At 30.2% G+C, this 27,402-nt stretch overlaps 2 protein-coding genes across 2 annotated transcripts; one reads left to right on the forward strand and one right to left on the reverse strand.

Moving 5' to 3' along the window:
- On the forward strand, positions 1–6,421 carry LOC123884072 (alanine aminotransferase 2-like). The gene is made up of 15 exons (XM_045933074.1): positions 1–354; positions 1,191–1,241; positions 1,332–1,382; positions 1,941–2,006; positions 2,091–2,152; positions 2,677–2,755; positions 2,849–2,953; positions 3,068–3,178; positions 3,601–3,738; positions 3,851–3,925; positions 4,281–4,401; positions 4,504–4,658; positions 5,469–5,543; positions 5,689–5,892; positions 6,035–6,421. The coding sequence occupies exons 1-15, from the start codon at positions 175–177 to the stop codon at positions 6,149–6,151; spliced, it is 1,590 nt and encodes a 529-aa protein (XP_045789030.1). The 5' UTR covers positions 1–174; the 3' UTR covers positions 6,152–6,421.
- A 1,995-nt stretch (positions 6,422–8,416) lies between these two features.
- LOC123884825 lies at positions 8,417–13,622 on the reverse strand. The gene is made up of 5 exons (XM_045934056.1): positions 13,467–13,622; positions 12,771–13,356; positions 11,261–11,750; positions 10,976–11,057; positions 8,417–8,720 (listed from the first exon to the last, which is right to left on the reverse strand). The coding sequence occupies exons 1-5, from the start codon at positions 13,509–13,511 to the stop codon at positions 8,499–8,501; spliced, it is 1,425 nt and encodes a 474-aa protein (XP_045790012.1). The 5' UTR covers positions 13,512–13,622; the 3' UTR covers positions 8,417–8,498.
- Positions 13,623–27,402: the final 13,780 nt, after the last annotated feature.

The following is a 27,402-nucleotide window of genomic DNA, read 5'->3' on the forward strand; positions in this document are numbered from 1 at the left end:
ATGGACAAGTAAAAACGTTTCACCAAATCATAGGTTGTTTTCTTGTCTTGTGCTACAATACACTTCTAGAGACACCACGTTATACTTTTCAACACTATCACACACGAAACCAAAACAAATCTCTTACATCTCTAAATCAATATATATATATATATAATCCCAACCAACCATCCAATGCGGAAATCCGCTGCAGACAGATTCAGGCATCTTTTCAACCGTTCACTTGTTTTTGTTCGGAATCAACAAAATCAACAACATCATCGTCTTTCTCCTATTCCATTGTCTTCTTCTCCTTTTTCATCAATGGCTTCTGATTCACCTTTCCCTGTCACCGCTCAAAATATTAACCCCCAGGTTGTTATTTTATCTTTGATTTGACTTTTTCAGTGATGCCCTTTTTGTTATTTTTTGTTTTTAGATGTTATAGAGTTTAAAGTTTTGAGCTTTATCATTTTTATGATTTGGGTATTTTTTTTACCTTTGATTTATTGTTTTTCAGTGATTTTTAGTGATGCCCTTATTGTTATTTTTTGTTTTTAGATGTGTTTGAGCTTAAAGTTTTGAACTTTATGATTTTTTATGATTTGGGTTTTTGATCATGTGTAGTTTGATGCTTATAAGGGTTTTGGGTCTGGTTTTTTGTTTTTTAACCTTAATTTATTAGTTTGTTGATGTGTGATGTGGTTGGGGGTTAAGTTTTTGATGGAATTATTGGGTTTTTGTATATTGGGGGTTGATAAGGATTAAGGATTGTTCAATATTATAATGATGGACTGGTAGCTGATTTATGTAGTATTATGCTCAATTCAGTGTTTTTTGCGCTGTTTTTGTGTACTACCATGGGATCAGTGAAATAATTTGTGGCAAAACTCAAAAGACATGTTTTATTGTTAAGATTATACTTTCAATAGGAGCAAGTTTGACTAATTGTTTTATGGGATCATAGTGAAATCTTACGGACACCGTGAGTTTGTTGAAGCTCCAAAGTGTAGTTTTTGTCCGTGATTCTATTAAACTCAAACTCACCGTCAATTTAAACATGCACTTGCACTTTGGCTATTTAAGTGAATTTTTCTTATATCAACAAAGAGTTTCTTGATTTGTGAAGTATGATTTTGGATCAGAGTAATTGCTCCACTTTATTGACACCAATATTTAATGTTCTGTTTCAATGGATTTTTCCTGCGTAGGTTCTAAAATGTCAGTATGCTGTTCGAGGAGAGATTGTTACACTTGCCCAGGTACATATAGCTTAAAAATTTAAATTGTCTTTGCTGCTTAAAGTTTGAAATTGACGGACTCTTCTAACTTACGATGCTTTAATGCTGCAGAATTTGCAAAAAGACTTGCAGGCCAATCCAGGCGCTCATTCGTTTGATGAGGTACTTTTCTTTTTCAATCTCATCGTCTGAAGTAGAACTCTTTGGTTTTTGATTCTCGGGATGGCTTATAAAAGGCATCATTATGGTTCTATAAAGCTACTGATAAGGTCATTGGAAGGGTTGTGCTGTCTGTGAGGCGACAACCTTTAGGGTATATGGTGTCAACTAAAACTGATGTGTCTAGGTTCTATTCCTACGATTAATTACTTATGTTTAATTCACTGAATGATTGTGATATTCCAATTTATATGACATGTTATCATTTTATCTAATGATCGTGATATTCCAATTTATAAATTGGTGTAGAAGTTCAAAAAATGGAAAATAGAGAAAACGTAAAATATACAATTAGAAGCATTTGGTATGAATGTGAATCCAACACAGCCATTGTGTTAAAATATGCCGTGGTTCTATCTTTGGGATTTTGTGTGAAAAATTGACCAATGAAATGTACCTACCGCATAGATTTTCTTCACCAGTTCTACTCCATGAAGTTATATTTTTTGACATTTGTTGTTTTGGTTTTTCCCGTCTCACTGCTCTTTCATTTGAAAATAGATAATTTACTGCAACATTGGAAATCCTCAGTCTCTTGGCCAGCAGCCAATTACTTTTTTCCGAGAGGTTTGTTTCTTATAATTCTGTATAGTGAATACAACTGGCTTGATACAAATTGAGCAATGCTTATTTCATGTTCTCATCTCTCAGGTTCTTGCTTTATGTGACTATCCAGCTCTTTTGGACAAAAGCGAGACACAGGGTTTGTTCAGGTATTGCGATAAAATAAAACTAAGTAGCAGCATTTAGATTGCTAATCATAGTGGAACAATAGTCTTAGCGGTTTTGTGGATGGACAATGTATTAGTGCTTGAATAGTTTATCCATAGTATCAAAATTGAATTTGAACATGTCAATGAATATCAGATTTTTCTACTCCATTTTTACAATGCTATAGTTTATTTTGTGAAGCAAAGTAAAACTTGCTTTTGTTACTGATGATTCTGGTCTAACTTGTAGGTTTTAATTAGTGTTGTCAAATAGTGGATATAGTAGTGCTAGTGTACTCTATCGTAGTGGAATTTGAACGAACCGCTATTGTTCCTCAATCCGCTATTTAGTACAAAGTGTGGTCAAATAGATGCTATAGTGGCTGTGTAACACTGTAGCATAGTGAAATTTGAACAAACCGCAATTTTCCTCAAACCATGATTGACAACATTGGTTTTAATGTGTCCCTTGTAGTCTTTATAAGTTATGTTTTCGTTGTGTGGTTGATCTTTGACATATATTGCAGTGCTGATTCAATAGAGCGAGCTTGGCAGATTGTGGATCAAATTCCTGGGAGAGCAACTGGTGCCTATAGTCATAGTCAGGTACTGACTGGGTTATCCAATTTGGTTTATTTGATTATTATCCCTTTACTATTCACTGGACGGTCCATGAAATTGTTCATATTTGCATATCAGGGTATTCAAGGGTTACGTGATACAATAGCCGCTGGAATCGGAGAGCGTGATGGTTTTCCTTGTAATGCCGATGACATTTTCTTGACAGATGGTGCAAGCCCAGCAGTATGTTTCTACTTTTCGATAATTTTCTTTTTGGTTTTATATGTTTACAAAGTAAACTTATAATCATTTGAAAACTGTGTATGTTTTTAAAGACTATCATTTCTTTATTTTCAGGTCCATATGATGATGCAATTACTTACTAGATCAGAAAAGGATGGTATTTTGTGTCCCATCCCTCAGTATCCTCTCTACTCAGCCTCAATTACCCTCCATGGTGGCCACCTGGTAATGTTTTCTATATACAATCACATAATTCATAATTTAATTTAGGTAACTGTTTAGTTGCATTTTTGATCAAGTATTTAGCGGTGTTGTTAATTGCCGGCTACAGTGGCACTGCAAAGTGTAGTTAAAATTGCAATACTATAGTTCCACGATTTAGTACAAAGTGTAGTCAAATTGCTGCTATAGCGGAATTTGAACAAACTGCTATTCTTTGTGATCCGCAATTGACAACATTGGTATTTAGTAGGCTATATACCATCTTCAAGAATACAAATCAGAAAAAATGGTCTATGATCTATGTATATGTTGACAACTTGATAAGTATACGTGTAACTTGTTTCTTTGAAAATTTGATTTGAACTATGCTTTATATAACTTAGGTTGGTTGGAATATCATATTGATTTTGATATTGTTTTTAAAGGTACCTTATTATCTAGATGAAGCAACTGGTTGGGGACTGGAAATATCTGAACTCAAGAAGCAGTTGGAAGATGCTAAGTCCAAGGGCATCAATGTTAGGGCTTTAGTTGTTATAAATCCCGGAAATCCAACAGGGCAGGTGAGCTACTAATTACTATGTAGTGTTAATATAAGAGGATGCATGCTGATTATAATGTGACGCCAAAGTTGATCATATTTGATAATATGGAATTTCTGTCATGTCTCTCTAGGTTCTTGCTGAGGAAAATCAACGGGCTATAGTAGAATTTTGCAAGAAAGAAGGTTTGGTTCTTTTGGCTGATGAGGTAACTTGACTATCTTTTTGAAGTTTATGACGTTGAATGGTATCGGAACTTTTTCAGATATCAAGATAAGATACTCCACTCTCACCCAGTGTTGTTAAATAGCAGCACTATAGCACTATATGCTATTTATTTAGTATAAAGTGTTGTGAAATAGTGGCTATAGTGGCGCAATAGCACTATTGTGTAGCGGAATTTGAACAAACTGCTAATTTCCACATTCGCTATTGACAACACTGGTCTCACCTTATGTGTGTGTGTCTATATATATATATATATGTTTTGAACAACTGTTTTTGTTGAAACTATGTGTCATAATAATACCAATCTTATTCTGCGGATGAATTTCATTTTGTAGGTATATCAAGAAAACGTTTATGTTCCAGAGAAGAAATTTCACTCTTTCAAGAAGGTATCTCGATCCATGGGATATGGCGACAATGATCTCTGCTTAGTATCTTTTCAGTCCGTCTCCAAAGGTAAGTCGGTATATCATTCAACTTATTATATCGAGAGAGAATAGACTTTTATGCTAGCATGTGATCCATACTGATTGAAAACGTCTTTCTGTTTGGCTTCAGGCTATCATGGGGAGTGTGGAAAACGAGGAGGTTATATGGAGGTGACTGGGTTTTCTCCAGATGTGAGAGAACAGATTTATAAAGTGGCATCTGTGAATCTTTGTTCCAACATCACTGGTCAAATTCTTGCAAGTTTGATCATGAGTCCACCTAAGGTTAACCCTTCTCTTAAATACAAATTTCTATCTGGTAATAACTCTTCATTTTGTGCATATAAAGAATATTAAATATAACACAGACCTTGATTAAGATGGGTACACGAGTGGCACATTAATATATCAAGAGTACACTATACCGGTTAGTGTAAGGGGGGTGAATCATAAAATATTCTATTCGGATAAAAGTATACCCTCCTATAACAGAACTCTGAATTGTTTGATGGCAATGATGCATACATGTTATAGAATGTCCTGTGCCACAACATTTTCTCGAGCTTTAATATTTTGTGCCACTGGCTTGCTAAAAGCAAACCTGAAATACTGGCAGAAACATGTTCAGTACCAAGTATTCAGACTATAGGAGGACCGACCATAGATGCATGTTAAGGACTGGCCATCTAAATATGCCCTGCCGTAGGATGCCCAACCAAGAGTCCTACACTATGTCATATGTTTGCTGAGTTAGACATAGACAGGGGGGTGTGTTAAGTGAGCAAAGACCATAATACAAGTTTGGAGCTACCTATGACTATCATACTTGATCGGTTAGATAAGGCTCCAAAGGTAAAAAGATCCCCTCCACACACAATGAGTCGCATGTCCATCTTCCGTACCTCACCTAATTATTGCCAATCATGAGAGAAATCTGGTAGGGACTATGCACCTTAATTATGATAAACAGAATGTAATACACCTTCAAATATTCCTAACAAAATTATTTGTTATTAATGAAAAAGACATGCATTACTAGTTTGATATTGAGTTCCACGTCGTGTAACATTGAGTGAATTCCATGGATATCTGCAGGTTGGAGATGAGTCCTACGAGTCATTTATGGCTGAGAAGAATGCTATTTTATCTTCCCTCACTAAGCGTGCAAAGGTTAGTTACCCGGCAATTTTTTTTTAAGAGATTCTCTCACATTAGGAGGCCACAACAATCATATCAGTAAAATATTTACAAAATATTATCAACTCATCCCAACCATCTTTCTGATCACCTTTTGGAATTTATATTCTTTGCGCAGTCACTGGAAGATGCTTTAAACAAATTAGAGGGTGTAACCTGCAACAAAGCAGAAGGTGCAATGTATCTGTTTCCTCGGATCCGCCTGCCCGAAAAAGCTATCAAAGCTGCAGAGGCTGAAAAGACAGCACCAGATGCTTTCTATTGCAAACGCTTACTTAATGCCACAGGAATTGTTGTTGTTCCTGGTTCTGGTTTTGGACAGGTTTGTTCATTTACTGTTTTATTTCTAAATGCAGCGTCCTTAATTATAATTAGTGATTTTCTTAAGATGTGTGCATTATCTTAATCATAATGACAAATAAAATGAGGACTAATTGTATAAATTATTATTTGTTGTCTTGAAGGTTCCTGGCACATGGCATTTTAGGTGCACCATATTGCCTCAGGAAGATAGGATTCCGGCCATCGTCACCCGCTTGACAGAGTTCCATGAAAAGTTCATGAATGAGTTTCGTGATTGAGTAGTCCTTATTTGAGTTTTTTTCCCCTATAAATTTAGGGATGCCTATTTGATATTTAACTTTGATGAATTTTGTACTTTATGAAACTAGGCTCTCTTAATTTAGTTTCTTGATGAATAAATTTTGCTATAGTTCAACTTTCAACTTATAGTTGCATGTTGAAAATCCAAGACTTGAAATAAAATATACTATTAACAGTGACATGGGAAATTAATCAAAATTGAAGTTGCCATGTGACCTGTTCTTTGGCCCTGCATTATTTATTTAGCATGCAAATATATGATAATGATGTGAGAATGCATTTATTGAACCTTTGACCTGGAATTCAACCTTTCTCAGTGTGGAAATTTTAGATTTCACATCCTTAATATATTATATAGGTAAAGTTTGTGTGTTACTGCAATTTTTTACTAATGCTATCAATCACTTGTAGGCTTTTAAGAAAGCATTTAATTTAATAGAAGTCCGTAGACTAATTATAAATCACAAGTCGTAGTTCAAATGACAAAAAATTGTCGAAATTGTTAGGTCGGGCGTTATGACTGTGGTTCGACAAAAAAGTGTCGAAATTGTTAGGTCGGGCGCTATGACCATGGTTCAAACCCCTGCTGGCTTTTTATTTACTGTAGTTTATGATGGCTTTGTTATTTCATCAATTTTTTTGACCGTGAGAGAATATATCTGAGATAAAAATTATTTGATGTCGAAGTAAAAATTTAAACTTTAAATATTGAAGGGTAGGTAACAACAAAGAAGAGAAAAAAATGGTTTGGGTTACTCTATTGGGAGGAAAGGTTGCATAACAAGTAAAGTTAGAGAATGAGAAGGTGTGTGAATAATTTGATAGAAGAAAATGAGGATAACACACAAATAAAACTAGAAAACAGAAAAATTAATTCACTTTTATTTTACTTATGATAATGAAAAGTTGAAGATCCGATTACTCACGCGTCTTATGCCTTTCCTTTTTTATCCTTTCGCTACTTAAATAGCAGATGTTATAAAAATATGGTGTTTTGAGGGTGTCCGCTATTTAAGTAGTGGACGGAAGTATTTTGGTAAATTTGTAGGGCGCCAAAATGAGTAGGGTGGCGTTAAAAAGTAAAAATGCAGTGAGTGTATAAGTGTAAGATAATGGACTTGGTTAATTTTGTTGGGGGTTTAAATATATAGATATTTCCTTACAATAAAAATATATAATAATAGTATTATTAAAGTCATTTTTTCTTTTCTTGCAAGGGCATAGCCCCAAATCCATGGCCTTGCATCCGCCCTGAATTTAGTGAATGCTTGATGTTACGGTAAGTATATTAAAATTATAGTAATTCATTGTAATTTTCTAAAAATTATTACTATAATTTTTTGAAAAATCATGATAAATCATCGTAATTCTAATAAATAAACCGAAATATCAAACATAGACTTACTAATATAAAGACAATATTAGGTAAAAACAAACACTTCTTTTTTATTTACTTTTTGGGAAGGGTAAATTGAAGTAAAAATGAATGTCACAATGTCACACTAGTGACACCACGAGATCTAATAGTTTACTACACGCCTCTCTGCATAACAGTAAATGGCCATGTTCATGTAATTTCACGAGTCATAACAGAGAAACTGAAAAAGCAGAATACCCTTTATTTCTTACTCATCATATTTTTACTATAATCCTAATAGAAAATGACACATGCATGAGAACAACCACATAAAAACACCAATAACCATCACTTTCCTTTTTCTAATTTTTCTGTTTTCAGAACCGTACTGTTCAGTCCATGAACCTTACTTGCATTTATCTTATACTAGTTCTTACTCACAAGTCACATATTCCATCATTTTTAATGGAAAATAGTATCCCTGTTTGTTCTTATTATAAGAAAAAAATTTACTACACTTTTTAGGTTTATGGAATGTTTGATGCATCTGGTCTATATTATAAAGTAAATACATTAAATATTCTATAAATCTAAAAAGTAATTTATTTTTTTTATAATAAGAACCTGGAGTAATATATACTTTAAAAGCACATGTTAATGAGACTAAATTAATGTTTAAAATATTGAATACACAAATTATTAGAGAATGTTTTATATTTGTCATCTTAATATGTGTTCTAAAGACAAATGTCGGCATGATCTCCTTTTAAAAACATGAAGGGCTAATGTGAAGCTATGAAACACTAGCACACACGACTGATGCGTCAATATCAATAATAATTTGACAAAATGAAATTGTTGAATGTTAATCATGACATAAAAGCGATTAAGCTAACTTTCGATTAAAATCAATTTCATAAAATTAATTCAGTCAAAATCAATTTTTGTTACCGCAAAACTAAATACATTTAATAGTTGTTATTGCAAGGGAAGCATCCACATGAATTGTGCCTAGAAAATTGAGAGTTATGCCTATGAATAATCTTTTTAGCATGTTGAGTTGATTTTTCCATTTGCTCTAAGTGCTGTTGCCTTGCTGTTTCTCTCCATTCCTCAGCTTTCCTATGAACCACTGACATCCTCTTCATCAACTTTTCTTCTAGGTTTGATCTCATCTTTTGGATTTTCACCTATAAATAAATAAAGCATGCTTAGTTTCAATATTTTCAACTTTGAAAGTTAAGAATTTGCTTGGTTATGTGTAATGCATTTTTTTAAACAGATTTGTAGTTTTCAATGATTTTGATGACTTTGAAACATTTTATAGTATTGTATTGTTAAGGTTTGAAAAGATAATATAGTAGTTTTCATTTTCAACTTGGATTTTGTTTTTATTACCATTATTAACATTATTCTTATGGTCTGTATATAGTACATTGATTCCCTAGACTACATTTCATAGTCTAGCTGTCCAATATATATTTCAATTTTTTTAATAGTTCACTATGTGAAAAAAAGTTAAATAAACAATGCTCCTTGCATGAAATCACTGTATAGAGTGATACTCAAAACAATTAGTAAAAAACACGAGATATTCTTGAGTGGTCACGTGACCAAATGATTTGGATTTGGTCACGCTCACAAAAGTGAAATAAAATAAATAAATAATATTTTTTTAAAAAAATTACTAAATGATTTGATATTATTTTGTGAGTGTGACTAAATCCAAATTATTTGATCATGACCACAAGAGTATCTCAAAAAACATTATCTAAAAAGTTCAATATTGTGCTAACCAATTTATATTGTTGAGTAGCGGTATACTCCCTCCGATTACTTTTTAGATTCATATAATGTTGGATGTATCCGGTCCAAATTATTGACTAGTACATCCAACATTTTATGAATCTAAAGTAAAGTTCTTGATGTGGGGAGGCAGAGTCAGCTTATCACTTATTCATCTCATGCAGCTGTTTTGGTTCCCTTTGGGCTTTAGTCTGCACTTGGATTGTTCTTCTTATAATACCTTGTTGTCAGCACAAGGTATATTTTGTCTATCATTTTAACTTTTTCAAAAAAAAAAGTTCTTCTTATAATAAGGATCATATGGAGTATTAAGATTTGAACTCTTGTTGTCTTTAATGATTAAGTTGATTAATTACTTGAGTCGAGCAAAGCACTTGGTTAATTCTTTTGTTGTTTTAAAATGCATATGACAATTCATATTGTGCAATAATGGTTATATTTGACAGTACATTTTGTATTCAAGTTGACAAAACTCTAGCTAACTCAGATACTCCACAAAGTTTGGCACTAATTTCTGTGTAATGTTCACATGTGCACTTCAATTAAAAATATCTAGTAAACATTAATTATTTTTATGGGTTTTTAAGGATTTCTTATTATTGAAATTAGGGAAGCATGTTGAGGAAAATCAGAAGTGGACTATAATATTGACTGGTCAAGAAGAAAATACTAATAATTAATAATGGTATGGTATCCATTAATTTGGGGTGGTGGCTCGAGGAATTAAGCCAACAACATGCCCGGCAAAGCCTTCTATTGTAGTCAAAAGTTCATACTAGAATAGAATCTTATGTATTAGTACAATACAAAACTTGTACATGTATATATAATGTATAATGTACTATATTATGTACTGAAATATGGCCTTGGATTCTACATACTTTTGGACAACATGCTACCATATGTGTATCACACAAAAAATGTCACCTAGATGGATCAACATTCTCTGCACTCGAAATGAAATGTCCTAAATTGACACAATCTTTATCTTCAGTATTGTGGGATCCGGGTGTAGTCACATGTTTCTGACTGTTTGATCTAAATCGAACAGTAAAAAACGTGAGACTGCATGACTGTATGCAATTACTGACTATATAGGATCCAGATCCTACCATTCGGTCCATTTTTTAAGTTTGGTATTTTGGATTTTTAAAATATTGACATCTGCGTATTTTTGTCAACCGGCATATCTTAATCCAACGTTCATCATTGCATTGATTGTGTAAATACAAGATACTCCCAACTACAATAAATCCATTTTGATAAACTATCGTATAGTATTTTTGACCTCGATAAACTCTTCGATCGAGATCAAAGATACATAGAAAATCTTAATGTTGGAGTAGTTGAAGCCACAAACATTTTTTTAAAACCATTGGATAATAACCAAAAAAGTCTCATAAAAGAGGTCTAGTAATGTGGTCAAAGATTCTAATGGGGTATAGGTTGGGCATGATCCATCACCAAACTATCATTAACAATAATAAACATATTGTACTTTAATATATTTATTGATTGTTATTTATAGCTTAGAATAGTTTTTGGTATGACATTATTGATATTTTCAAGTGAAATTTAATAATTGGTTAACTAAAAACCATTGAAAACTAACCAAAATTCATGAAAAGTAATGAAATACCTCAAGTTTTTTTGACCTGGCTTCTGCTTTAGCATTTTGGAGGTTTATCCAAGCTTGAATTTTTGCTTCTTCTCTTTGATACCTGCATCAATTTAAATCACAATATTTTAAAAACCGAACATTAGAATGGCGAGACCTATTGGTCAAGGTTCAACCACTTTAAACTGCTCGAATCAGGATAAAACTTTGATCAAAATGCTCGAATATATCGTATCATAGATAATATTGGTTCATGGTACCATCTGGTTCGGTTTTTAAAACATTGATTTTGTGAGGTTTAGTTACCTAAGACAACACTTGTTCTTCTCCTCTTCTTCCCAAGTAGCAGCCATACAATCAGAATCAGCTTTCAAACTAGCATTATGTCTCAAACTTTTAGATATTTCCTTTTCCTCCTCTTCACTTGAACTCCAATTTGGTGCAACCAAATCATACTTTGTTGTTCCATATTGTAGTTTATCAAAATGACACTCTTCTAGCTGAATAACATCGTTGCAATCGGCGTTAGATAATGCCAACGGTCCTGATCTACTAGCAGGAGTGTTATGGCGTGCAGGCGACGAACTCTTGAATGGTGTGTGACATCTTGAAGTTGTGGAACTTCCTAATGGAGTCATCTCTGTGCCAGCATCTTTGTGTTTAACTTCATGAACCACTTCTGTGAAAGCATCATTCATTGAATCACATGCTTGGTTTCTGAATAAGAATCCTTCTTTTGTCGGTTCCGAATATCTGAATTTTGGTAAAATTGGTTCTATGCTGTCTGTGAATTTATCTGCATTGCAAAATAGTTGTTGAATTAATAATATAATTTGAACTTCATTATTTAGACTCAAGATTTTAGAAGAAAAAGGTCTGCAACCATAATTTGGGTTGTGGCATCGACATTTTTGATGTCTGCACGATTGCAATAGGATCATGTTTTAGGTCACATCGACTGCAAGCATTAGACTACAATTCTTTGTGAAATCAAAGATTGTGACGCGATCGACCATAGCCGTTACCACGGCCACTAGCCCTGTCATTCCAAAGCCCAATTGAAAGAGGAACTTGGGTTCTCTTCCCATTTTCATACATCAGCTAATGCTTGACATTGGAACAGAATGAGTACAAGCTCATCAACAGCTCAAAAGCTATGAAGTACCGACATAGACACAATCGCCGAACACAACACTAATGACACATTGACCCTAGTAATAATTTTTCAGAAAAATATATTAATTGAACGTAAACACAGGTATCAGTGTTGCATACCAACATATGAAGAACGGACACAGATACAAACACCAGACACGACATGGACAGGCCGACGCCCATAATAATTTGAAATTTTTTACATAATTCAATGTAATCATAAGTGTCGGTGTCGAACACCACCAACATGTGTCTGACACCGGGACACGTATAATCCATGGAGTGTCTATGGATTATAGATACCAACTCACATTAGTACTACATAGTTCAAAACACAAGGAGATTAGAAAAACTAGAATTTTTTTAACTTCAACCTACCTACATTTTTGGGTCAAGTCAATGAGAATTGAGTGCTAATAAACTCATGAAAAATTAAGACAAATTCATAATTTGCCTTGAAGCAAATGAAACTATTAAAGATGATAAACTTTAAGAAATACTAGTAAAAAAAAAAACTTTGGAATTTAATAAAGACAAAAAGAAAAAAAGAAGCATAATGATAAGGATTGCAAAAAGTGTAGAATGATAATAACAAAGAAAGTAAATGCAAAGTTGTAAAGAAGAAAAAGGTCAAATTTTGAAGTTAAGATAATGAACCAACCTTTTAGTACTATGTCTGTTGGACATGAGATCCCATTGAAAGCTCCAACAGTACTATTATTGTGGTCCAAACTTGAAGAAGAACATTGAAAATTAGGACCAACTTTAGACAACACTTTTTCTTCAATGACCCTTGATTTTACTGAAAAATCTTCACTTTTTTGCTTAAAGCTATTATCACATTGTCTTGAGGATTCTGAAGATGAAGCTTTATGAGCTGGTGAGTCATGACAAGAAGTGCTTATAAGCCATTTTTCAGCATCATCCCATTTAGATGGAAAACTTTTTCTTGGAAGATTGTTTCTTCCAACAATAGAAGAAGATGAACTGAAGCTGAAAAGTGGTCTACCAGGTGTAGAAGGTGCTTCTAGTTTTCTTATTTGTGTTATAGAATCATTGCTGAATCTTCTGTTTTCTGCATTGATATTTGGAAGTGGTAAAGATTTGACAAACTCAGATGTTTCTTTTAGGTTTAGTTTGCAAAGAGGGTCAATGAAATCATCAATAAAAGGGTTATTGTTGTTAATGTTCTTGTGTTTAGTACCATACATGTTCATGTTCATGTTCTTGTTTTCAAGGGTTGGTTCCTGAAATTAGAAGGAAAAAAAAAAAAGATAGTTAAAAAAAGAAAGAAAAGATGAAAAGGAATTGAAGGTAAAAGATATGATTTTTAGTATGTGTGTGTAAGAAGTTGTACCAAGAAAGATGAAGGTTGAATGAATTTGTGGCTAGGGAGATCCATGGCCTTAGTTTGAGGGGTCACTGATCAGTGTTAAGGAAATGGAGTTTCTAACTATGGAGGGAAGTTACTATGGCTAGTTTGGTTGGTTACCTATCTTTATTGGTTAATAGCTTTTTATTTATTTTGACTTTTCATTATATTAGTAAGAAATTTCATTTTTATTAAGTAGTTTGTTGGCTAAAAGTTTTAAGTGTAAGGTAGATAAATGGGATGATTGAGTCCGAGCCTGACCCCGTACATATATAATGTAATGTATTTGTCAATTGAATTAAATTCACGTGACTTTGTACGAAATTTCTACTGCATATAAAGTGAGTTCTTCTCTTCCAACCAATTTTTTAAACACATGAATCATAAATCAAACTTTTTATCACATATTTAAAATGACCAAAATTCTAATGTTATAGGTAAAAAAAATAATGTTATTGATTAATCAACAAAACTTTTAATTAATTATATAATAATAATAATAATAATAATACAATGTGATTTGATATTTATGTGTATTTTTAAAAAATGTGTAATATGAAGAATTAGAGATAAAAATTAAAAGATAGATAGATATAAGGCTTAATTAGTCTATTGGTCCCTTAAAGACATTTTAGGTTTCACAATGGTCCCTTAAAGAAAAAAAGATCTGGATTGGTCCCTTAAAGAAAAAAAGGCCTGTATTGGTCCCTTAAAGACATATATGTTTGCCATATTGGTCATTTCCGTTAAATTTTAACTCCAAATATAACAAAAAATTCAAATTGTTAAAATTTTAAAAATTAATAAGGTTTTTGGTGGACCACTTAGACTTAACGACATTCACAATTCAGTCAACTAAACTACTAACGTTTTTTGTGAAAAATTGACGGAAAGGACCAATGTGAGAAACAAATGTGTCTTTAAGGGACTAATCCGGACTTTTTTTTTCTTTAAGGGACTATTGTGAAATCTAAAATGTCTATAAGGGACCAATAGACTAATTAAGCCTAGATATAAATACATTACATACAATATTTATAATTTATTATTTTTTAAAGACTCAATATCTAGCCGAAGGCATGACTAATTCGAGAACATTATTTAACCGGTGGAAGTTCATTTAAAGTTAGTGTCCTTCTACTCTGTATAGATTAGTCCAATACAACAAGCGACACTCGAAAAATTTGAATATGAAATTTTGAAAAAAGCACGGATCCAAATTTGCTTCAGTAATATTTGACACCATTTCAACGTTTTAAATCGAGTAAACTGTCAAATACCCCTCCTGAAATTTTAAAATTCGTTAAATGCCCTCTTGAAATTTGGAAATAGGCAAATATCCCGTTGAAATTATAAAAAGTTAATCAAATTGCCTCCTGACACTACCAGTCAGAGTCCACGTCATGGGGTAATTTGATTGACGTTTTATAATTTCATGGGGTATTTGCCTATTTCCAAATTTTGGGGGTATTTGACGAATTTTGAAATTTCAGGAAGATATTTGGCAGTTTACTCGTTTTAAATCACAACTATTGATTTTAGACAGGATAACTACAATTAATCTAACACCGATAAATCTCAACGACTCATCGTACGGCTGATATCATTACTCCATTAACAATGTTATTAGACATATACAATGAGTGTTGAATTATGGTGTTGAAGGGATGTTGAAGAGTTGAAAATCATTGGAGGGGGGAGTTGAAAGTGATGTGGAGGAGAGAAGTGTTGAAAGGGTTCAACATAGTTGAATGAAAAAAGGAGGGACATGTGACAACAAGTGATTTATATCCTATAATTTGTTAAATATTTATTATTTTAATTTAATTTTAGTCAATAATTCATAATTGTAATTTTATGTAATCATAAAAATATAAATATAAATTTAAATAAAAAATATGAAATAAAAGTGATGAGGTAGAGTGTTGAATGGAAAACTATTGAAAAAGGTAAAAATTAAATAAGTGTTGAATTATTAAGTAAAAGAAAAAGAAAATGATGTAAAATGTGGAGTTAAAAAAGTGGGCATTGAGTTTTTGAACTATTGTAAATGGTCTTACATGTAATCATATTTCAAAAAGTACACACTAATATAGTAATATCTCACCTTCACTAGATGAATGAATTTATGTGAGTTTTACCGTACACGTTTAAACATTGAACTTAATATTATGATGATGTGTGAAGTTTGAACAGTAAGTCAGCAGAAATTAAGTAACCATGAGAAACAGTGGAACAAGATAGTGAAGAAGAAAAAAAGTACAGACATAATTGGAACCAGGGGACTAATAAAATGAGTCACATGTAAAGGAACCAAAAAGACAGTCCTATTTAGACTTTGCTTCTCTTCTCTCTTTCCTATATCGAGGAGAAGGATTGGATTGCATGAGGAACAAGACAAAACTGTTTATCATCAAAAGAAGAGGGATCTTTCTTTTAGGACAAATATTTTACTAATTTTATATATTTTTAATATTTTTTAAATGAAAATACTAGTACTACTACCAATGTGGAATTGGATGGCTGTCATGACATGACATAGATAGAAATCTCATAGGAGTAAATCAAAATCAAAGGAGAATGAAAAATGATAAAGAAATCATAAGTAGTTCAATATTGTCAATAAATTTCATCTAATCTAAATAGAATGTATTTATGAGTAAATTACATTTTTGATTTTTCTATACTAAAAGAAGTATAAATTATCCTATTCTTAAATAAATAAATAAAATCATGGGAGATTAATTCAGTTGACGGAGACATTACATTATATATGCAGGAGGTCGGAGTTCGAACTCCAATCATCTCATTTATCCATGAATTCCAAATATTAATAACTCACTCATTCTAGAGTTAGAAAATTTTACTCCTACTCTCACAAATCCCGTAAAAACCAATTTTACCCCGAACATTTTTAAGAAACAAAATTCTCATCGCTTTGTGTTTTCTCAAAGTTTGAATTTTCCAAACACATTTATATTCTAGAAAAATCAAAATTTAAGTTTGCTTGAACACAAATGTATTTCGACAAAGTTGAATTTGAGTATATCAATAAATTTTAATTCAATTTTTCCGAAATAGAAATAAGTTATGACAAACATATAAGAAAAATTGGAAACTATTTTAATTTCTATCAATTAAGATGAAAGGTAATTTAGGTATTTTAAATGATTTGTGAGGGTAAATGTATAATTTAAATGTTAGGATGGAAATTGTTTCAAAGTCAATGAGCATCTTATAAGATAGGCCCAAGAGTGAAGCCTGTCCGGCCTTTGCTTCATGGTCCCCTACAAGACCTCTAATTTTTTGTTAGGCCTCTTTTTGCAAACAAACATTAATTGAAAAATACCTATCACGTTAGAAACATTGCTATATATTTTAAAGGTTTAAATGCAGTTTTGTTCCTCATATTTCACAAAATGCATAATTTCGATTTTCTTATTTTATTCAATTTAATTTTGCGCAATTTTGGTCCCATATTTTAAAAAATTCAGTCATTTAATCTACCTCTTCATTTAACCTTCAATTTTGATGATCTGACATGGCACATGATACATGTTTATATTTAGGAAAAACACGATGAAGAAGAAGGAAAATTGGAGGATCAAAATTGAAGGATAAATGAAAAGGGGGACCAAAAATCGGAAATAATTTTCAAAACGCAAAAAAAGATAAGGGAACCAAAACTTCTCATTATTCAAAATAGAGTGACCAAAATTGCGCAAAATAAAATAGGGGACCAAAATTGTGCATTTTGTAAAATACGGTACCAAAACTGCATTTAAGTCTTTTTTAAAACAATTTTCTGATCTCTATACATAGTTTGAACCTCTCTTATGGTGGCAAAAAACAATTTCAACATTTATAATCTACATCCAAATTTTAAAATGCGGATTTATAAAATAAAGTTTTTGTTGCTAGACTGGTTTGGTAGATATTGATATTCATGGAATGTCATTGCCATAGCCTAGAGTAAACATCATTTAAAAATCAAGCATTAAAAAATTACAAATAAACATCACTAGCCATTCAAAAAATAAATAAAATACAAAATAATATTGGATTTTCTGTTCACACCAATTTTTTTGGGTACATATTCACATCATTTATTACAAGTAATATTATGAGTGAAGAAATGAGAGTTACTTAGGATAGTTAAATACATTATATTTGTACATAGGATAGTTACTTACTTGTACTCTAAGTAACAGCTATAACTATCTCTTAACTAACATCTATCTTCTCCAATTCTTTCTCTTTATCTCTTTGAACCTCTTGGTGTAAATAACTAATTTTTTTGGGTGTAAACTAGACATACGAACCTTCCGATCGAATTGACATTTTGCATTGCCAAGTTTTTAGTTAGGGTTTGTCATTCAAAATGATATGAGAAGGATATTGGAAAGGGTAAATATTACCCCTTAATACAAAGACTTTGCTATTTAGTATGAACAAGAAAGCACAAACAGATAACAACATGCACACAATAACTCTATTATAATGTTAAAATAAATTAAATTATAGTAAACATGACAAAAATGAAGCATAATCCAGCAGTTAGTAGTAGCTCTCACAACTATAATTTGATTTTTACGTTTCAAATGATTACATCGAGGAAGGAATTATGTCCCTCAATTGTGGATTCTTTGACTCTTTCAACGAGTTCGAAGTTGACTTTTTTTACGAGTTACTAAATTAAGAATTGCATGAGTAAAAAGTAAAGCAGAATGATAAATTTGTAAATAAGGATTTGTTTGTCTATGTGTGTTCAAATGACATGTATAATGAGATATTTATAGAGAACTCGAGCAAAACGCTTAACTATCTTATAATTGGGGACTTAAATACACAAATCTTGCAAAACAAGTTAATAATTGCCTTAATTCATAATATAATTCAACTACTTTTTGACACTTATCAACGAGCAAAACGCTTAACTATCTTGTTCCTCTTGTCTTTGATTGATTTTGACACCCCCACAACCTTCATGAATTGTAGTGTGGGCTTGAAAGATTACTTGTGTTTGTGTCATATTCGTTTGTTATTAGCTTGATTATACTTCATTCAGCTATTAGAGATTCAACTAGTCCTAAATTTAGTTGTTTGTCATATTCGACTATATATACAATTTTAAGTTGGTATCATAGCCTCTATAAGATTTGTGAATCCACTCGTAATACCACACGTCTGAATCCCAAACTCCAAGCGTACTTCAGACCTTCAAAAATACCCCACAACTCAGCCAATATCTCTCTACTTCCTACACTTGTTCACTCAGTCTCTGGAAATTAAGATTATGAATACCACTATTGCGCCAACCCATATCGCGTGACAAGCATTCAGGCACGGATCTAGCCAGGGGCAAGCAGGGGCTTGAGCCCCTCCCTCCCTCTTGTTCATTAGCTTTTTATATACATAAGACTATGAATATTATGAATGAATATACATGGACAATAAATTGGTTTTAGTGAATAAGAATCTTATATCTCTTAAGCAAGTAGTCAGAGTTCGATCTATTTATGTTTTGTGTATGAAAAAATTTGGTTGGAATGAAAGAACTACATTGTGTACTCCAGAGGATTCTCAATATATAGAGATTAGTCACTGCTAAATAATGGTAAAAACTTCGTACCAATAACATTGTAACAAAAAAAAGTTAATTTCTTTCAAGAAAATATTAAAGCCACTAAAAATTAGAAAACAATAGGGAAAACTTTGTATCAATAACCTAGTAACAAAAAAAAATTAATATAGATTTTTCGGCCCCCGTTTCATATATTTCTGGATCCGTCCCTGCAATCAGTAGCCCAGAAATCCGACCACGTTGTACACTATTCTGATCACCACCAGCTCTTTGTAAATTATGACCAGTCCACTCCAATAGACTGAGATTGAAGAAAATTTCTTGATCTTGACTATCCACTTCCACACTATTAAGCCACAAACCCATATTGTAGGCGCTTGAACTTGTTTTGTATATGGTTTAGAATACCTTCTAAACAAATTAAAATATGGTATATATAGATTCAAGAATTCTATCTTGTGGATATGACTTATAAAAAAAATGTTGTAGAGGCACAATACACATGTACTTATATTTATTATTTTACAAGTTGTGGATTAAAAATAATATATTTTGTCAACAAAAAATATAAATATTTAACTATTTTTATCATTATTTATTGATGTCATTCTTAAAAACTACTACTAGATTAAATTATTAGATTATTTATTTTTCAAGGATTCTACTACTCATGAAAGAAATTCCTAGAAGTGACACTTTTGAAAATGCACAAATTTTTCAAAAAAAAAGAAGAAAATGCACAACTTTTATAAGATCGAGAGGATTAAGCGTACTTTATTAATTTTTATTTTTAATGAATAACATTTTTACTTAATTGTGATTGGATATAGTGCCAACTTATAAACTAAGTAATTAAATTCAAGTCGTTAGTGAAACTTTCCTTAAGACAAATTATTGAGAAGAAGATGTTCGAACCCAAGATATCTAATATACTATTCAAATTTTTTTATAATTAGATTAAATCTAATGGCTTATTACAATCTTTTAATACCAATTATTTGATTTTTGTTACAAGACCAATATTTGATCTTGAACATCGATATCAATTAATTATAAAAACATATTTTTGATTATAAAAAAAAAATTATAAAAACATATTTCCACCAATTAATTGACTTGACACATTTGGTAAGTGTCCATTTGAAACGGCGCCTTGCAAGCATGGACTACCATTTCGTATACGACTCATCCATTGATTATTTATTTAACTACAATAACAAAGTTAATCCATTACCTAAAAAAAAAAGAAAAAGTTAATCCATTAATTTTGTACTATAATTTAGAGATATGCTAAGTTATCCTCACAATCAATACACATAGTGGCTGGAAATGTATCCTACGAATATATATCATAAAATCATATATATTATTGACATATGCAAGAATCTAGATTATTCATATATAAAATATGCGATCGAGTTTAGCTACTAAACTACTTAAAAAAAAAAACTATTCATATAAGTCGAAATTTACAACATGAAATTATATAAATTTTGGATGAGATACTTATGTTGTTAAGAAGCAATAATTAAAATGCAAGGCTTCTCATACAAGAAATGGTTTATTAAGAAATCAATCGTTAGTTGGTTCAGTGGTGATTGACGCTGAACTTGGTAGGGAGGACCGCGGTTCGATCCCCCGCAACTGCGATCGAAAGGAGGCTGGAACCACTTGATGCCAGAACTGACCCCCGAACTAGATTCAACTTGTGGTGAAAGTAAAAAAAAAAATGATTAATTAAGAAAAGAAAATTGCACCCGATCCAACCGACTAATAAACCAAAGAATATTTCTTTTTTGATAATATTTTGTTTTTCTATTTCTAGGAAAAGAGAATCACAAACATTCCTTAATTTTAAGGTGAACACTTCGGTACACATATTATGTGGATGTGTACCGGTACACGGCTGAGGTGGTTAACAAGTGGCAAATATTTAATGCAGATTTTATTTCTTTATTAAGTTTTCTATATTAAATCCTACTTTTTAATATTTGCAAATGTATCCTTTACATAAATGTAATCACTAATCATGTCCCACAATAAATCAAAGTATGCATCAAAACTTTCAACTTAAATTTTCAAAAAAAATTTAAGCAAATATTTTCTTTTTACAAGATTCAAATATTATAATATTATTATATATCCTGTAAAATATATGATTTTTTATTATTTAACAACATCTGGTATTTTCTTTAAAAAAAACATCGGATAAATTTATATTATTTTTGCATCCAACGAAGATTTTAATATTTCAATATTATTTATATTTCGATTTTTTTAATATCATTAGTTTGTAATGTATAATATTTATTTACCTTTGAACCATTAATAGATATAATTATATATTATTTTATGTAAAAAAAAACTTATAATTCTTAGTGTGTGTATATATATATTGACTCCAGGAGTAAGTCTCCATTGATTTATTTAATAACTCGATATCGGCATTATATTTCTTCAATCCAACAGTTGAATTCAAATATCTCATTGAGTAGATCAACTCCACAAAAAATTTTTAAAATTCAAAATCGTTTGATACTTTTTTTGACAACTTCAATTGAACGTACGATAAACTTTTAAAAAAAACCGTTGAATTTCAATGGTCTGAATACATAACTACATATTTTGAATTTTTATAAAAATTTGTGGAGTTGATCTACTCAATAAGATCTTTGAATTCAACGGTTGGATTGAAGAAATATAATGGCGATATCGAGTTATTAAAGTGGGTTAAATACAACTAAATTAAATTTTTCGTATACATAAAAAAATTGTGTTTTCATCTCTTCAAACTGTTTATGCATGCAGATAGAGTCATGGTGTTAAGTTGACGTGTATTTTATGATAATTTTGCAAATATGTATAGAGCATTATAAAAAGTTTGTCCAAAAATAAAGAGCACGATATTTGATTTTTAGGTCAAATGATTTTTTAGACAAAAGGAAAAATATATTAAGTAAAAATAAAAAATACAGAGACCGGAGGACATTAAACCTAGCCTGGCTAAAACCTAAACGGGAATACAACGTGATCAAACAAACAAGGTAGAACAACCCTAATCAATCTAACAATACAAACAAATAAGATTTTATGCAATATTATATAAGTTTTTCAAGGTAGTTTATGAGAAATCAACTTATAAAGATACAATTCTTGTTGGTGAAAACTTATCAAAATAACATAAATTTTATTTATTTGAATAAGTTATTTTCATAAACTAAAAAATAAGCTAAATTCAATCGGGCCCATAATAACAAATAGGTTCAATTAACAAGATGATTATTTGTCTTGTTGGTAAGTTGTATGTGTTGTTAACGTATAGTCTGAGTTCTAATTCTAATCCATCATGAGCCAAATTTTATTTTACTATTTTTTTGGAAAAAAAAATTGTCTACAAAATTATGATCGTTTGGTCTAGTGGTGAGGAGTTTGAGTTGTACATTTGAGGTCATAGTTCGCTTTTCAGCTCAATTGTAAAAAAAAAAAAAAAAGAGTAGTAGCTTTTACAAAAAAATAGGTTTGTTTGTATTAACTTATTTTTAAGCTTATAAAAAATGACTTATGCAAATAAATAATTGTTAAATCTCAACTAACTGAACTAACAATACTTAAAAATTCAACATGGACCAAATTTTATTTTGCTTTTTTATTTTTTAGCTTATAAAAAACATTTTATACAAATAATAAAATTTTATATTAGTTTATTAGTTGCTCCAAAAAAATATTAATTTATAACTTCTACCTAGCGAAAATTGTATTTTCATAAGCTATTGTTTTCATAAATTCTTTTGACAAGCTTATGAATAATACATAAGAGCTTATTTATTTGTCTAAGCTTAAAACTAAGTCAATTCAACTGCGCATAAATTTTATTCTTATTAAATCATATTTAACCCTATTAACCTACTAATTTCAAAAATCATAACTCTCAACTAATTAGATTAGCTATGGCTCAAGAAACCTAGTTCATATGAAATAAGTCTCAACTAATTTTCTCAATTTTGACCATGGGAATCAATCCATCTCATTCAGTTTGTTCAACTTGACCTGATTAGAATAATAAATACTTAAGAAGTTGAATTTCAACAATCTAACGGTTCAATATCATATTGTTAGACTAGTAACTAATGCTCAAGAAACCTAGTTATTATGAAAGGTTTGCTAAGTCACATCCACCTAGCTAGATTGAAAGGGACTAAGGAGATCATGTATTCTCAATCTGACTATTCAACTTGACCAAATTGGAATGAGAAACACTTAAGAATTCAAATTTTGACAATCAACAAATAGTTAAACCTCAACTAATAATGATTGTTAAGTCTCAACTAATAATGTCGAATGTGACTCAAGAAATAAAAATTTATAGATCAAACACTTCAACTTGAAACATAGTTCATATGTAAACCTAGCTAATTATACTTACTTTCATTAATGAATTCAAATTTTCTCAATCAAGTCGTTCAATATCACCTAATTGGACTAACAATAACTTATGAATTTAAATTTCGACAATCAAGCATGTCTAGAACAATATTTACAAAACTTTAGTATTTTCCAAAATGAGATGAATAAAATATGAATTTTCTAGATCAAAATATCAAGATAATAGTAACGAATGTTCTGACCTAAAAATCAAATTTTGAGATCCTTATTTTTTGACAAACTTTTTATAACGCTCTATACATATTTGCAAAATCATCATAAATACACATCAACTTAACAACATGACTAAAATTGCATGCGAAAAATTAAATTTAGTAATTTTGCAGAGGCAAAAAACTTATTTAACCCTATCAAATATTACCAATCACTAAAAATTAACAGACTTACAATAAAATATTTAAACATATTAAAAATTATAAGTTTTTTTTACAAGAAAATAATTGTATTTAATAATTATATGTATTAATTGTTAAACGGTAAATAAATATTAAACTTTATACACTACTAATATTAAAAAAATTGAAAGGAAATAATAATAAAAAAAAGTTATTAAAATCATACGTGTTTTTTAAAGAAAAAATATCAAATGTTGTTAAAAATACTAAAATCATATTATTTTATAGGATATTAAATAATATTTTTTTTAAAGGGAAATTAAATAATATTAAAATATTTGAATCTTGTTAAAAAAAAATGAAAATCTAGATCGAAAGATTTGATGCATGCTTTGATTTATTGTGGGACATAATTAGTGATTACATTTATGTGAAGGATGCATTTGCAAATATTAAAAAATAAGATTTAATATAGAAAGCTTAATAAAGAAACAAAATCTGCATTAAATATTTGCCACTTGTTAACCACCTCAGCAATGTACCGGTACACATCCACATAATATGTGTACCGAAGAATTCACCTAATTTTAATAGCACGTAAAGTATACTATCACTATCCCATATACACATAAAAAATTTGTATTTATTTCATCCATAAAAAGAAATATAAATGTTCTTTTTTTTTTTGACGCAAAATATAAATGTTCTTTGAGAATCCATAAAAAGAATTATCTCTTCTAAAAATATCCATAAAAAGAATTATTTTAAAGAATTTATTAAAAGCATCTCTTAAAAAGAATTTATTTTAAAAATATAAATCAAATATTTGTTAAAGTGACAAATACAAAAAATTTATGCAAAAATTATCTCTTCTATTTGCATAAATAATTCTTTAAAAACACTCATTAGCATTTCTTTATTTAATTCATAGTTAGATGCAATGGCATTATGGCATGCTAAGTTAGGTATTTAAATTCCCTTTCAACAATAGGTTAATGAATTATAAATGCCAAGTGGAGTACGTTCTACTATTTCTTTCAATCTATCAACGACTTTAGTGCACAATAAACAATTAATCATGTACACCTCACACTGCATTTGCTTATGAATTTGGTTTTCCACTAATTTCCTTGTAGATTCGAGGTGTATATAATTAAGGTATCCAATTAAAAAAACTATGATATATTGACAATGACAATGTTGTCACTAGCAATGCCGATGTCATCGTTATTAATATTATCATATTCTATCATCAAAAAATATATTATCATGATGTTTTGTTTTATTTAAAACATCACGATCGATCATAATAATAATAATAATAATAATATCAAACATATACCGAGTCGTTGTCACAATATAATACTATATTTTACTTTGTTATTTTGGATATATAACTCCGTTATTCTTTTTGTAAAATTTATTTTGCATTAAGAGATCAAATTGATAGACTCGTATATTATATTAAATTTATATATATTTAATTTTATTGTTCATTTTTTGTAAAAAAAAACTTTATTGTTCGATTTTTAGAAGAAGAATTTATAAGATAAATATATCAATTATTACGGTGAACATATCAGAATTATAGTAATTTGGCATAACTTTTTAAAAACTATACTTTATAATTTCTATAAAATCATGGTTGATTACCATAATTATAATTACGGTGGATCACCGTAATTCAAATATACTATGCCAAACATTCAATTAATTTTTTCAATACTTTGATCGACCAGCTCTTCAACTAACATCACAATTGAGTGTTTACTTGAAGTGCTTTGTAATCACACTCATCCCACTTTTGTAGCTCCAATTTCAGCCACAAAACCACAAACATATAAGTTACTTTACCTAAATCTAATAATAACGATATAAATAAATTACCACAAAATAAGTGGAGTCACATTTCAATAACTTTTACACGAGTGCGTGTTTGATGACAAAAAATTGTGGGTTTAAATGATTTTATTTTGAGATTTTTATTTTTTTTGATAAGCAAGATATATTATAATGGAGTATAAGGGGTACTCGAACCCTTACAATTCAAAGTCAGAAATTAAAAGCTTTGAATACAACCCAAAGGGTCGTGACACCAGTCCTTAAAAGATAAACTAGAGTTTCGGCCATACCGACTACTAAACCAAACCCAAGAACTGAATTTAATGTCATCCAAAAGAAGAAGAGCATTTGGGAGAGCTCCCTTGAAAATCACACTATTTCTAAGTTTCCATATGTTCCAAGAAGTTGCCAGCCAAATCAAATGTCTAACCCGTTCACCCTAATTTTTATTTTGAGATAAATAATCTAATCAAAACTTTTCTTTAATTGTTTTTCCAAGGTATAATTATATACTACTTCTTTTAAAAAAGTTAGCATGCTTTTATATATATATATATATATATATATATATATATATATATATATATATATATATATATATATATATATATATATATATATATATACATATAGAGGAGTGCTAGCAACACACTCCAATAACAAACACACTCTAACACACTCTCTTTTATTGGTTAAAATTTATATGGGTCCCATAAAAGTTATATGGGTCCACATTTTTTTATGGGACCCATGTGAATTTCAACCAATAAAAGAGAGTGTGTTGGAGTGTGTTTGTTAAAGAGTGTGTTGCTAGCATTATTCATATATATATATATATATATATATATATATATATATATATATATATATAGATATATATATGAGAGGATCAAGTTACTCCAAGGGCATGCAATTATTTTAGGGATTACCTTTTCTAGAAATCCTATTTTCAAAAATATTATTTCTACAAATGTATTTGATAAATTTTTGATAGTTCTAGAAACTATAAACTACTCTTCTAGTACTTTTTTTTAATTACTCTAATAGCTAAAATTTCATTCTTTAAGATGAATAAATAGAAACTTTGAGATTTGAATTCATACTCTTACAAAAGGATCATATTTATCTAGTTTATATTTCACTAAATCTTAAATTTGTTAAAACGTAACATGTCGACCTATATCACTCTCGTAAGTTTTTTTGACAAAATCACTCTCGTAAGTTATTAAGTTAAGTAATTATTTTGAATATAAAAATATATAATTATAAACAATTTCACTAAATTTTAATTTAACCTATTGATTCAACAAATATCATCTAATTTAATATCATTCAAATAAACAATGATTGGCCTACTAATTAATCAATACTATGGCCTTATTACCATGGGAATGGAGTAAGAGTTCCCTGGGCAACACAATGTCAATAAGAGATAAACAAATGTTGGACCCTACAAACTTTATCTTCGTCCTATACACCCTCCGTGACAATATATAAGCAAAAATCATCTTTCTAGGTTCATTGCATATTTAATGTATCTGGTCTATATTATAAGACAGATACATTAAACATACAATGAACCTAAAAATTTAATTTTTGCTTATATACTGTCACGAGTAATACTTAATTAATTAATGCATCGTGACAAGACATGATAATCCACAATAATTGAACTATTATTATATAAACAAAAGTAGATAAAAACTATGCTCACTAT

This window comes from Trifolium pratense, linkage group LG5 (genome assembly GCF_020283565.1).
Source record: "Trifolium pratense cultivar HEN17-A07 linkage group LG5, ARS_RC_1.1, whole genome shotgun sequence".
NCBI classification, from domain to species: Eukaryota; Viridiplantae; Streptophyta; class Magnoliopsida; order Fabales; family Fabaceae; genus Trifolium; species Trifolium pratense.

Excerpts from the sequence above, each read along its gene's own strand:
- LOC123884072 (XM_045933074.1), top strand. The coding sequence starts at position 175 with ATGCGGAAATCCGCTGCAGACAGATTCAGGCATCTTTTCAACCGTTCA. Across the intron at positions 1,383-1,940 it reads GCGCTCATTCGTTTGATGAG|ATAATTTACTGCAACATTGG; the intron begins GTACTTTTCTTT and ends ATTTGAAAATAG. Across the intron at positions 2,954-3,067 it reads CAGATGGTGCAAGCCCAGCA|GTCCATATGATGATGCAATT; the intron begins GTATGTTTCTAC and ends CTTTATTTTCAG.
- LOC123884825 (XM_045934056.1), bottom strand. The coding sequence starts at position 13,511 with ATGGATCTCCCTAGCCACAAATTCATTCAACCTTCATCTTTCTTG. Across the intron at positions 11,751-12,770 it reads AACAGACATAGTACTAAAAG|ATAAATTCACAGACAGCATA; the intron begins GTTGGTTCATTA and ends TTTGCAATGCAG. Across the intron at positions 11,058-11,260 it reads AAGAACAAGTGTTGTCTTAG|GTATCAAAGAGAAGAAGCAA; the intron begins GTAACTAAACCT and ends AAATTGATGCAG.